The 13756-nt window shown below is 45.1% G+C and overlaps 1 protein-coding gene across 1 annotated transcript in view; it reads right to left on the bottom strand.

Moving 5' to 3' along the window:
- The window catches only part of PYGL (glycogen phosphorylase L), a 99671-nt gene extending 88594 nt beyond the window's left edge, over window positions 1-11077 (bottom strand). Inside the window, exons 1-3 of the mRNA XM_060142712.1 lie at window positions 10752-11077; window positions 5595-5696; window positions 2631-2709 (exon numbers count right to left, since the gene is read on the bottom strand). Coding sequence (XP_059998695.1) covers window positions 2631-2709; window positions 5595-5696; window positions 10752-10994 — 424 coding nt within the window. The 5' untranslated portion in view covers window positions 10995-11077. The remainder of the gene's footprint in view (window positions 1-2630; window positions 2710-5594; window positions 5697-10751) is intronic.
- Between the last annotated feature and the right edge of the window lie 2679 nt (window positions 11078-13756).

The raw sequence follows: 13756 nt of genomic DNA, 5'->3' as shown, positions 1-13756 counted from the left end.
ACTTCTAAGCTAATCATAGTAATTTTATGTCCTTCACCAGTTTGGGTTTTGGCATGAGCATTCAATGACATTCAATCCAATGAGAGGTGCTAGAAAGTCTGCTGGGTACAGTGAAAGATTTTCCTTACTGCTGCCATCTTTCTCCCATGAAGGTAAAGTCAAAAGAACCATAGAGACCCAGAGTCCTGACAGAATTGTGCTGCTGAATAAATTAGTCTTAAAATGGCCAACCTCTGAAGTTCTCGTTCTGTGATAATACATGTCCTTGCTGGCGGAACTAGCTTTTCCTAGGTTTTCTGTTTCTTGTAGCCAACGGCTTTAATGACAGAGCACCTGATCTAGAGCAGCCGATCAACAGGCTGGGTAGGATCTATCTTGTGGTCAGGAGGAATTTTAGGGGTTACGTTAAGCATGGTGCCCCTCTCAGGAATCTGAACTGAGAAATATACAGAGAATGAGAAAATATAGTAGGACCTAAAACTGAAAAGAACATTGAAAATTACAGATCAAACAGGAAGAGACTGAGCTAGGTTCATGGTGGAGTCCTAAAACAGATCCACAGATCTGTTTGGCCACAGATCCAATGGCCAAGACCTTCAAGTTACTGTAACATCACAATGGTCTTCCAGTCCCTGTGCTCATGTGGCCTGGCTCTGTCCCAGTTCCTGCTCTCTCGGAGCTGTGGCGATTTGTCTCTTCCTGGGTCCTGATCAAATTATCCTTAGAGTCTCACCAGAATGGGGGTCCCAGTTTTTTCAGTCTGGTAAGAGATGAGGTCATCTAATGAGAATTACTCAGCCTCATTCACCCCTTCCCGGTCAGGCCCAGAGTGGGGTGAACACTGCCAAAAAATAGGCCTGGGACTTTACATAAAAGGAAGGCAGCCTACCTTGTCAGTCTTAGATGAGCATGCCGTTGGCTCTGCTGGTCTTCCTATAGCTCCATGGAAAGCCTACTAATTACCCGATGATTAACTTCTCAAGGTGGCTAAGTATGCCAAAGGCAGCGTTTTCTATGACTAACTGCAACGTTAAAACACATGGCCACTCATGTAGTAAGGAATAAACAATATGAAACACATGCAAATGGAGTTCTAGTCATTTGAAACTGTGTGTAAAATTAAGAGATTGTGGAATCATTTCTAAAAGAGAAGACGTAGGTATTTATTTTTCATAGAGTACGATCTGATACATACATGTGTGGTCGTACATTCTATTATTAAATTTAAATTTCACAAGTAAATAATATAGTAACATCCTCTTTGTAAAAACAATTAAAATGTTACTGACAGGGCTTCCCTGGTGGTGCAGTGGTTGAGAATCTGCCTGCCAATGCAGGGGACACGGGTTCGAGCCCTGGTCTGGGAAGATCCCACATGCCGCGGAGCAACTGGGCCCGTGAGCCACAATTACTGAGCCTGCGCGTCTGGAGCCTGTGCTCCACAAGAGAGGCCGCGATAGTGAGAGGCCCGCGCACCGCGATGAAGAGTGGCCCCCGCTTGCCACAACTAGAGAAAGCCCTCGCACAGAAACGAAGACCCAACACAGCCATAAATAAATAAATAAAGCAAACTGTCAACAAGTAAAAATAAACAAACACTATAAAATGTTACCCACAGGGCTAGCATCCCTTTTGACTGCCACCCCCAATTCTGCGCGCCTTTCTACAGAAAGTCACAAGGAGCAGTTCAGTATTTCAAATTTCAGACTTTTTCTATGGATTTACATATATACATTCTCACATAAAATATTAATTTTTAAAAAACATAAATGGTATCACACTGTGTGGCTTTTAATGCAACTTGTTTCCTCTGCCCCCAGCCCCCCACCTCTTGGAGGTCCATGCAGGGAAGTACAAATAGTTCGCTTTTAGGTTGACATATATTATTCTGTAACATGGTGTTCCTCTACTTAGTTACCTGTTCTATCAATGGACATTAGGTTATTTCTAAAATGTTGCTTTTACAGACAATACTGTAGCAATTTTTTTCACATGCCTCCTTGTGTACATGTTGGAGTATTTCTTTAGGGTAGATATCAGGAAGTAGAATTGCTTGGTGGTAAGGATGCATATTTTTAATTTAATGGCATTGGTATTATATTTTTAATGTTTTCCTCTATATTTGTGGAAAAATCATTTCCTGGATAAAGCAAAGAACTCAAAATTCATCCATACAAAACAAAAATACTCATTAATTAAATCATACCAATAGTATAACAAGTGTGTCACTGCCTACTAGTTAATCAAAAAGCAAACTGTTAAGTGCACAGGACGATAACACAATGGGTAAACAACTTAGGTGCTACCACACGAGTATGTGAATTGAGCAGCTGTGAAGAAATAACAGTGAAGTGAAGGGGCCACCTTGGAAACCCTTAAGTGAACAGGAAGGATCTGGTCAGCTTTGGGGTTTGAAGCAATGTCTCCAAACTTTTTAAGCAATGTCTCTTTTGTTAAAGATCGTTTCTCTACTGTTTGTCTAGAACTGGTCAAACCACCGTGCAGACTCAGAAACAAACACAGCTACAACCGGCTCACACTGTGCACTTCTAGACAGTCTTCTGGTTCTTTAAGCATGGCTGTGCATGGCATCTGAGACGGCGTCAAGGGCCAGACAATAGCACACTTACCAGCAAGCCTCCCAAGACCACCATTGCCAAGCCCAGCATCTTCTTCAATTTCTTCTAACTCCTCCATATCCAATCCAAGCTGGTGATGAAAGAAAAACAACATAGGATGTGGATACAAACTTTAGATATACAAACAGGCCACTTCAGAGAGAACAGTAATTTCCTAAAGCTCTGGGTTGGGTCTTCAGGTTCATCTGTGAACTCAATCCTGCCAGGTCCCTCACTGCTTGAACCAGCATCAGATACCCGCTGCGGATGCTGGTGACTGAAGATGCAAACTGTCCGAGATGGCACGGCAGCAGCTTGGAGAAGAGTATGGGCTCTAAATGTCCATTACTGACCCTGTTACTTCTTAGCTATATGAACCTGAGCAAGGTAGTAAATCTCACTATGCCTTTCACTTCTCGTTTAAAAATGAGGATAATAGTATCTACTTCATTTAGGGCTGTGAATTAAATGAGATTATACAAACAAAGCATTCAGAATGATTCCTGGGTAGGTATTTCTCTATAAATGTTGGCTATTACTATTTCTTAAAATTATTTTTTGTTGCCAGGGTAAAACCTCAGAAATAGTCCAGTACCAAGTTGATACTAACTGGACTAAATTTTGAACATGACCGAAAGGTATGAGGTCAGATTTTCCGGGATGGACTACAGTTCATCTTTTCATGACCACAACGTATTTACTCAGTAAGGTCAAAGGTTGTTAACCCAAAACCAGTTAATGAGTCACTGCCCATGACACCAGGGGCCAGACAGCCGTCAGGGAAACCTCAGCCCCGTGGTCCTGCTGGATGGGCCTAAAATTCTCTACTTCTCTCTGGGGTAGATAACAGACTGTGGGGGGATAGTGGGAGGGGGAGATAAATTAGGAGGTGGGATTAACATATACCCACTACTGTATATAAAATAGGTAAACAACAAGGACCTACTGGGCTTCCCTGGTGGTGCAGTGGTTAAGAATCTGCCTGCCAATGCAGGGGACATGGGTTTGATCCCTGGTCTGGGAAGATCCCACATGCCACACAGCAACTAAGCCCACGAGCCACAACTACTGAGCCCGCTGAGCCCGTGTGCCACAACTACTGAAGCCGCGCGCCTAGAGCCCGTGCTCTGCAACAAGAGAAGCCACCGCAATGAGAAGCCTGCGCACCGCAACGAAGAGTAGCCCCCGCTCGCCACAGCTAGAGAAAGCCCGTGCGCAGCAATGAAGACCCAATGCAGCCAAAAATAAATAAATAAAATAAATAAATTTATTAAAAAAAACAAAAACAAGGACCTACTGCATAGCGTAGGGAACTATACTCAACATCTTGTAATAACCTATAATGGAGAAGAAGCTAAAAAAGAATATATAGCTGAGTCACTTTGCTGTACACTTGAAACTAACACAACATTGTAAATTAACTATAGTCAATTAAAAAAAAAAAAAAGGGAGAGACTGTGGGAGGCCAAGGAGCATCTGTGACCTTGGGGATGGATGGAATTGGTTGCCAGTCAGCTCCCTGCCACAAAGTGTTGGGACCCGCACAGCCAGAGGTCACTAGCAGCAGTGTGGACTCATATCAAAATTCTGCAGCTGTAGAGGTCACTTTGGACTGTTCATCTTACAATGAGGAAATTGATGGCCAGATAAACTAAACGACCTGTCCTCTGCTGACTAGATAATAATCTAGCCCATGCCTGGCTAATAATGGTCCATTGGGAAGAATTGGACTGCATTCTTAATCTGAAAGTGATGCAATCCATGAAATTCTACATGGAAACATAATTCACACATTTGAAAACATACACACAAGATGTAACTATGCTTGAAGTGGATGCCCCAGTTGCCATGGGGTTACCTGCTTGGATCCCTACCCTTATTCAAAAGTTGCTTTCTGACACAAGTCCTGATAACTAAATCTTCTAAGAGTTCAAAAATGGAGTTGCTTCTGTTCATTGTTCAAAGGGCTTTCAAACTTGCTCCCTGGTGACTAGAGTACTGGGGTCCTTGTGACATCAACTGCTAATGCTAGTGCTCAGGATTTTTAACATTCTAAACGTGTGAGTCTAGAGTAGGCTATAAACCTTGAGCAAGGAGACATGGGTTACTTCATCCCACCTGGTTAGATTATGGTGCAAAGGAGGTATATTTTTTTCAGCTGATATCAGGGGAAGCAAAGAAAAGGGAAGTAGAGAGGAGCTGCAATGGTTCTTTCGCACGAAATGCTCTACTAAACCCACACAAAGGAAACCAGCCCTAGTGACAAGCAGCTGGCCACAGGGGAGGACAACAACCCTATGCCAGGCCAAAAGCAACTTGAACAGTCTCTTACTTAGAGTGCACCTTTGCAAATACTCGTTCCTCCTATTAACCACATCAGAAAGGTTAAGGACTATTTTTGGTATCAAGATGCTTGAAGGTCAAAGGAGAAACAGTTACATACGTTCATTCAAACAAATTAGCACATTAGGTTCAAGACCTCAGGCTCCTCATTTAAAGAGGAAGTGTATTTTACATCTCATTAAGCAACAGAGAAAGTATGACAACAGAATTTTAAAAGTTTATTACTTTCACGTATTGCCTTGATATACAAATAACAGTCAAACTTTGATCCCTTTAAAAAAGTATATAGGAGCCCAAAGTATAGCTTGTGATTCCGATAGCAGGGACTCAAGTACTTCTTCAAGGCTTGTTCAGATGCTAATTGCTAAAATGTAATTTGTTGCATAATGCTGTCAAAAACTGATTGCAGAACAAAATTCTCATGAGGTAAAACTAGTTCTCTAGCTTTGTTCCTCTTAACCCAGAGATCAGGAGTACTATAGTTTAGATTTCTAATAGTTTGTAATAGCCATGTCTATAGAAGCAATTTTTCACCATTTTTTTGGGGGGGTTGGGGCGGCTATATCCCCAAGGTTCCTGAGTTGAACTTGAAATTTAAAGGGAGAGAATGAGAGAAATATGGAGACAATGTACCTGGTAAATGGCCTCGTCACAGGCATTCTGCAGGCCAAGGTTGATCATGGTGTTCTGTAATGTTCGGCCCATGTAAAATTCCAAAGAGAGGTAATAAACCCTCTGAAACAAAGAGAGAGGTCATGTTAACGGCTATGAGGCCAACCATACTTGTCAACATAAAAACACAAGGTCACCCGTAAGAAACAAACAGGCAGGACTACTTTAACTCAGGTTCAAATGAGACTCCTATAGATGCATGAAGGGCTAAAGAAAAGCACTTCTGATAACTTACTGGCTTTGGAAAAACCATTTCATATCCTGGTTTTGGTGGTAATACTTAAAAAATACATATCTTTTACCCCCAGGGAGGGGAAAAAAAGCAAACTCATCCAACTCATTAGATTCAATATTTTGTGGGTTTTTTCTTCCTGTTCATGAGCCTCATGAAAAAACATATGTTTGGGGTAAACGGAAGTCAGACTGACATAGCTCATCATTCATCTGTAAAATGTTTATAGGATGAGGGTCAGGTGGGGTCGGCTGTGAGCATCTCAAGTCATTCAAGAAACACAGAGATTAACTCCTTCAAGATACACCCAATGGCTACAAAGTATTCCTCCTTAACTGTTACTGCAAGTAATATTATAATTAAATATTTTAGAATTAAAATTATCCTAGAAAGTCTATGAACTGGCAATAGTTCCTTCTGTATAACAAAAGACTGCCTCAGGTTTATTGGTGTCTGTTCTTGGTGAAACAGGACATTTCTCTATCAGGTTAGAAACTGTTTGCCTTTGACAAAGTAAAAGCCAAGCAAATATCAATAGTAATCAGAGTTGAAAGCAAAAGGTGCAAAGCTCAGACTTACCTAAAACCCTTTAAAATACAAGCACAGTTTACTAGTCAAAAAAAACAAAAAGGGTCAGTAACTTCATCATCCTCTTATAAAATATCTTACTCTCTGTATCAGTTCCTCTTTTCTTTTTCACCAAACACAAAACAAAACAATAAAAATCTGTAAATGCATCAATATCAATATAAAGTCACCTCAAATTTTAGGGACTTCCCCATTTCTCAATAGGAAGAACCCCAAAGAAAAGGATTTGGCCAACCAGGAAGTACTAAAAAAAAAAAAAGAATATAGTTCAATATAAGAAATGCCTATAATAAAAATAAAAAAAGGGGCTTCCTTGGTGGCACAGTGGTTGAGAGTCCGCCTGCCGATGCAGGGGACGCAGGTTCGTGCCCCGGTCTGGGAAGATCCCACGTGCCGCGGAGCGGCTGGGCCCGTGAGCCATGGCCGCTGAGCCTGCGCATGCGGAGTCTGTGCTCCGCAACGGGAGAGGCCACAACAGTGAGAGGCCTGCGTACCGCAAAAAAAAATAAAAATAAAGAAAGAAGAAATGCCTATTATGATATTTAAATCATTAGTTACACATATATACTTAAAATATTATATGAAAATGTCAATTCAGAAATCTTACTTTTCCCTACTTTCATTTTATGAAACAATTGAATTCTAAGTCTTCCCATGGATAGTCAACATGTTATCAAACACTATTTTCCAGAGCACATCATCATTATTTTTATCCAAGTTGTTTGAATATCTATAATGCTGTCATTAGGGCCCTCATTAGTTTATTAGATACCTTTCTGTGAGCTGGGAAAAGGTATCTTTCCTGGGGCAGACTCAGGCCAAAGAGGTGCAAGGCGTCACTCACCCCCCCCCCCCCCCCCCCCCCCCGCACGGCGCCCTTGTACCAATGCATCACAAAAAAGAGCATCTCAAGCCACAAATATACATTTACATAACATCAGGGCAGTTTTTTTCATTCTTCCCTGTGTGCATTTTCATGATCTCTATAATATAACCACTACCTATTGCTTTTTACTTTTTAGTGATCTATAAAAAGCTTGGTTATAAATACAGTATATATATCCAACACTTGCAATTGTGAGGTCATAGCCTCAGGAATAATGACGACATCTGTGTTAAGTTTCTTTGTCTCCCTTTTAAGGATTCTAAATTAGCATGGACTTAAGAGTTTTTAAGACATTTCAAGGTCTTCCTTAAAAAATGTTGCTGCTTAAAATAAAGTAGTTGATAGAGAGCATCTTGTTACATGACAGATTTTCCAAGGACATGAATTTAAGGTGATTTCCTATTTTCCCACAAATAAATTTTTTTGGGGAGGATAGCACCTTATATTTGGGGGTATAAAAGACCTTAAAAAATTGATCTCCCTCATCGTCTTAGTTAGTGGTCCCTAAACATTTAAACATACTTCTGGTAGTAAAATATCTGAGCATCTCCAGTATAGCTTATAGATTACATGCATGCACTGCTATTACTAACATCTTATGTATATTTTACAAAAATTAGAAATTTTCAAAAGGCTTGTATAGATAAAATAAAGAAGACATAACAATAAGCAATATTTTTAAAATACATTAAATTTGTTCCTAGGTGTATGGAATAGGCGGCAACACAACTGAGACTTGCAGGGCAGGCCAAGAGTTGAGCAGAGTCCCACGTGGTGGGAAGGGCATTCCGGGTGAAGGGTGCAGTGTGGGCAGAGGCCCGGAAGTGGGGAGAACAGGGCATGGATGGGGACGGCAAATTGGCCTGGTGGGAGAGCAAGGTAATGGGAGGGACAGGCTCACCTGGGCTGAGCAGGGCCTTCAGTGCTTAAGGACTGTGGAAGGCAACACTGCCAGCGATATAGATCTGAGCAGAGGGCAAGATGGATGTCTTTAAGCAGTTTAATCAGACTATAACGCATAGAATGAGATGGGATTGCAAACTCAAATGCCTTCAGGAGCCAGACAGAAAATAAGTGTGTAAAGACAGTCACAAAAAACCATGAGGAGTACTGGGTCAAGAACTGGAGTGTCCTGCCCGAAGGTACGGAAAATAAAACTGCTTAAAGATGTCTAACCAACCAAATAAAATAAGTCTGCTAGCCATATTCAGTTGCATGCAGCCAGTTTAACCATTTCTGGGAAGCAAGGTAAACACTTAGAAATCTACTTCATCGAAGACCAGAGGCCAGGGCCTCAGTTAGGCAGAAAAGTGAGAACGGAGGAGAGTGGGTATTTTCAAGGCAAACTGCAGAAATCAACAGAATTTGGCAACTTGTTGAACGGGGAATACAGGAGGAAATCAAAGGCAAAACTAAAGTTTTGTGTCTGGGTGACTGTCAGGATGACAATGCTATTAACATTAGAAACACAGAAGAGAGGGCAGGATCGGGAGGGATGACGGATTTGAGTTTTTAACATGCTGAGTTTAAGGGAATAAGGCGAGATCTAGGTATGTTTACCGAGCACTTACAAATGTAGGAATGGAGCCAGAAAAGGAATTGAGACTAGAGATCCAGATTTGGGATTCATCTGCAGTTACTAGAAAGTAGGGGAGGTGGGAGAGAAGATTGGACACACCTACTGGCTCCACTCTATGCTGAGGGCAGGGACCTTCTGTTATATGAATGACTGTCACAGAGTAGACACTTTATGAACATGTGTGGACTGGATCTTGTTCACTTGTATCACTATCAGAATACCTGGCTTATACCTGCGTAAGTAAGAAATGCTTGCCCAGTGCAGAAACTAACAAGAGAACGAGAAAACCATAAAGTACCAGATAAATCACTGGAGGAGAAACGTACAAGGCAACTATGTTCTATGGCACTAAATGCTTTGGAAGTGTGTGGGGAGGGGAGGGGGGCAGGTCCTAAAATATGGCTCATCATCTCACTCTCCAGCTTAAAAACTTAAATAAACAATAATTTTTAATGTAAGGTGCAGTCCCTGCTATGCAAATAAAAATTACGGTAAATATATGTATACATAAAGTGTTTTCTAAGGATATAGTTTAGCAGTTGCTACCTCTGGGTAGAGGCCTAAGCCTCAGGGGCGGGGAAGTTACTTTCTATTTGAAAGCTCTGTTACAGCTGCAATTTCTCACTCTGCGGACTGTTTTGCTTAGGGGGTTCTTTGAGCACTTGGAATATGGGCTATTCTTTTTCATGTTTTACATATTTAAAAAAATCCTAATAAATGTTTATGTGTATTTCCCACTACCTCCAGGATATTCCCATCATTCACCCTTTCCAATATGCCTCCAGCCAGCGTTTCCAGTTTCCTCTCTCAACACTCACAACCATCCTCACGGCTGCTGCCAGAGCTGCTCTCTCACCCGCACTCTACACAACACAATCCCTCTGGCCGCCAAGTCCTACTCAGTCCTCCCCACCCCGCCTTCCCAGGTTGGCCAGGTGGAAATAGTGTTCCTCCGTGCGCCCAGCAGCGTCCACTCCAGCCCCCGCGCACTGGGTAGGGGTGGTCTGTGAACAGCACTCCTCAGCAGTTCCCGGGTGGCCTGGCCCTCGGTCTCCAGTCCGCAGGAATCAAGGAAGTCCAGAAGCTCCACAACCCACTCCTAGGAACTGCGTGTTGGGCGAGGGGCCGGGGGTCGCTCAGAGCTCTGACCATGGGGTGGGACCTCTACCCCTCCCTCTTCACCACACTCGGGCAGTACCTACGACAAGCCCGGGTCTCCCGCGAAACCCCCATCTAGTCCTCCAAAAGTTCTATGGGCTCTGAAGCACCTTCTTCCCACTCTTCCCCACCTACCCCCCCTTAATTCTTATTACCGTTTGACGACCTTTGCATTTGTCTCCCTCCCTAAACATTCAGCTTCCCCGAGGCAGGGTTCTCATCCGTTTTGTTCTGGGTCGACTGCCTGGGGCCGAGAACTGTGTCTGGCATACAGAGAGGAGCCGCCCGACATCTCAGAGTAAACGCTGAGAGGAATGCTCCAAAAAAGTTTGTGAAGCAAGTGGACAGGCGAGGGAGGCCTGGGCGTCGGCTCCAGTTGGTGCCCAGGGGCAGGAAGCGCAGTGAGGCCCACGAGATGTGAACGGGGTGTTGGCGGAGGGCCGCATCTGCCCCTTGGGCTGCCCACCCGCCGCCCAGACGCTCTACGCCGGACTTCGCGTGGGGCAAGAACGGGGTGAGGAGAGGTCACTCCGGGGTCTCCACCCACCCCCGCCGCGGACACCGCCCCGGCGCCCGGATGCTGGACTCGCGCCGTCCCGGAAGGGCACGACCCGGCGAGGGGCGGCGAGGAGCCCCCCTCCCCCTCTCCCCGCCCCCCAGCGCCCGGGCGCGTACCTTGGGGCACGTCTCGTAGTAGTGCTGCTGCGTGCGGATCCAGCGCCCCACCAGGTGGTCGCGCACCGTGTGCGCCAGCGCGAAGAAGTAGTCGCGGGGGGTGGCCACATTGCGGTCCTTGACCAGCGTGAAGTGCAGATGCCGGTTGAAGCCCTTCTTCAGCTCGGCCACGTTCTCCACGCCCACGATGCCGCGGATGCTGATCTGCCGCCGCTTCTCCTGGTCGGTCAGGGGCTTGGCCATGGCGGCGGCGAGCAAGACGTGCGGCTCCGGACGCCCGGCGGCAGGACAGGGGCGGAGTCGCCCCGCGCCTCTCGCCGCTTTTGAGTCGGCGAAAAGTCTGACGCCCGCCCCTCGGTGCGGCGCCGCCCGGGGTTGCAGCCCGCCCTCCTGAGAGGCGGAGGGAAACCCTGGCCCCTCCCTTTGACTCTGGGTCGGGCAGGGCGCGTAGGGCGGTGGGAGAGCACCTGTCGCGACCTCTGCGCACCCGATATGCCAGGGGGTGGAGGTGGGGGGCTGGCGGCCAGGGACCTGGGCTGAATCCTCTTGGCAGTTGAAGGTGGGACCTTTGGTGACTCACGTGGACACTCTGACGCCTCCTTTCGGATCTGGGGAATGGGGCTGGGGGGTGAGTAGAGGAGGGAATTTGTCCTGCCTCCCCACTCTAGAGTCTTGGGTAGAAGGAGGATGTCTGGTGTGAAAGCGTTGTAAGCAGATGGGGGGCAGGGGGGGAAGGTCCCTGGAGATGGGAGAACCACCTGCATGGCTTTCTTGACATAAGAGAAGGCATTTTTGGCCTAAGCCATGTTGTGAGCTAAGCCTGGCCACGGTGCTTGTCCTTGAAGAGGTCTCAGTGATTAATGATCTTAAGGGAAGTAAGGGAATGCAGGAACAAAGGAAAAGCAGTCAAGAAATAATGGTTCAGTGATAAAACAGAGACCTAGTTCCTCCTCAAGGGATATACATAGCAATCTGATACCCATCTTTGAGGTCTGCAGGAACTAAGGCCCCCCAGCCAGGCGGAGGGTGCAATGATGATGTTGACCCTAATGACTTAAGTCAAGGAAAGCTTGGCTTCTGTCTACCTTTTTTTTTTTCTCTCTCTCTTTTTTTTTTTTTTTCTGTCTACCTTTGCCCCAATTCTTTGCTGAGTTCTCCTCTCCTCCAGCCCTTTCATGAATATGCATGTACCCTTAGCTTAAAACATCCCCAGTTTTGCTGTTCAGGGAGACTCTGCTTTGGGAAGGATTCCGCGTGTTCTCCTTACTTGCTGCAAGTAATAAATTCTTCCTTCTCCCGATCTTTGGCTTGGTTGTGTCTTTGGGCTCGACACCCACCAAGAGGCGAACCCAGTTTTCAGGTAACAGCAGGTTGCTGGCAAACTTTTGTTTTACGGAGGTTTATTTGCTATTATTATTGCTATTATTTCTCACCTGGAATGGGTTCTACCACAAGCTTCGGAAGGGATCCTGGAGGGTCAGCACTCTTTTACTTCGGTTGTCCCATGTCCCTGTCAGTCCTTGACATCCCCCCATCTAGGATCAGAAAAGAAAGCCAGGGCACCCCCTTTGCTTTCATTTAGTTTTTGAGGAGTCAGGAATTCGGGCTTCTTGACTCTTAGACTCATGCTTGCCCTGTCAAAGCATCCTACTGCTCATCTGTACAGACAAGTTAGTGAGAATCAGAAGTTCTGAGTTGGACCTTCAGGCTGATTAGGTGGCAGGGGCTTTCACCTTTGGCCTCTTGTTTAACCGAAGGCAGGGTGGAGGGAGGAGAAAAAAGAAAGGTGTGTCCTGTAAAATGAAGGGATAACTCACTGGGCTGGTTGCCTCGTTTACAGGAAACAAAGCAGTCTGTGTTACTTTGCAGTACAGGCTGATCTTTGCACCATTCACCTCCAGCGTAGGTGGTATTTATTGGTGTGTATGCGCGCGCGCGCACGCGTGTGTGTGTGTGTGTGTGTGTGTGTGTGTGTGTGTGTGTGTGTGTTTAAACATTGGCAAAGGATGTCAGAGGCTTTTTCTTTTTCAGTAAGATGTGGTATTAATCTATTATTTTAGAAACAGTCCATTGCCAGAATTGAATTTCCCCCCCAAAAATCTTAGTGCAACTTATTAATGGACTTTACTGTTAATAATAAACCAAAGCTGATTATTTTGAGTTGATGTGGTGTGTGGGGGAGGATTATTTGACTCAGGCTAAATGCAGCTCTCACCATCAAAATAAAACTTCAGATCTCATAGGTCTAGCAAAATATCCAGACCCCTTGTCCTCCCAATGTCAGGGCTTTAGACTCTAGGCCTTCGGGGCAGAGCCAGGACTGAGTTACAATATGCAGTGCCTGTAGTACTGATGACCTGCATAGGAAAGCATTTAGGAGACACAAGGATGAGGGTCTGGCCATCTGGATGAGGCCAGAAATACCCTGAATTAAAAGTGAGAGTGGAGCAGCGTCAAAATGGTTGATCTTACAGATAGAACAAACTAGTGGTTACCAGTGGAGAGAAGGGGGGGGAGGGGATTAAGATATACAAACTGCTAGGTATAAAATAAATAAGCAATGAGGGACTTCCCTGGTGGCACAGTGGTTAATAATCCGCCTGCCAATGCAGGGACATGGGTTCGAGCCCTGGTCCAGGAAGATCCCACATGCCACAGAGCAACTAAGCCCATGCACCACAACTACTGAGCCTGCGCTCTAGAGCCTGCAAGCCACAACTACTGAAGCCCAAGTGCCTAGAGCCCGTGCTCTGCACCAAGAGAAGCCACTGCAATGAGAAGCCCGCGCACGGCAACGAAGAGTAGCCCCTGCTCACCGCAACTAGAGAAAGCCCGCGCACAGCAACAAAGACCCAACGCAGCCAAAAAAAAAAGCAACAAGGATATATTGTACAGCAGAGGGACTATAGCCATTCTTTTGTAATAACTTTAAATGGAGTACAATCTATAAAAATGTTGAATCACTGTGTTGTACACCTGAAGCTAATATTGTAAATCAACCATAC

Source organism: Lagenorhynchus albirostris, chromosome 1, assembly GCF_949774975.1.
Source record: "Lagenorhynchus albirostris chromosome 1, mLagAlb1.1, whole genome shotgun sequence".
Classification (NCBI taxonomy): Eukaryota; Metazoa; Chordata; class Mammalia; order Artiodactyla; family Delphinidae; genus Lagenorhynchus; species Lagenorhynchus albirostris.
The sequence above is the reverse complement of the archived record's forward strand: the minus strand, read 5'-3'. Positions and strand labels throughout refer to the sequence as shown.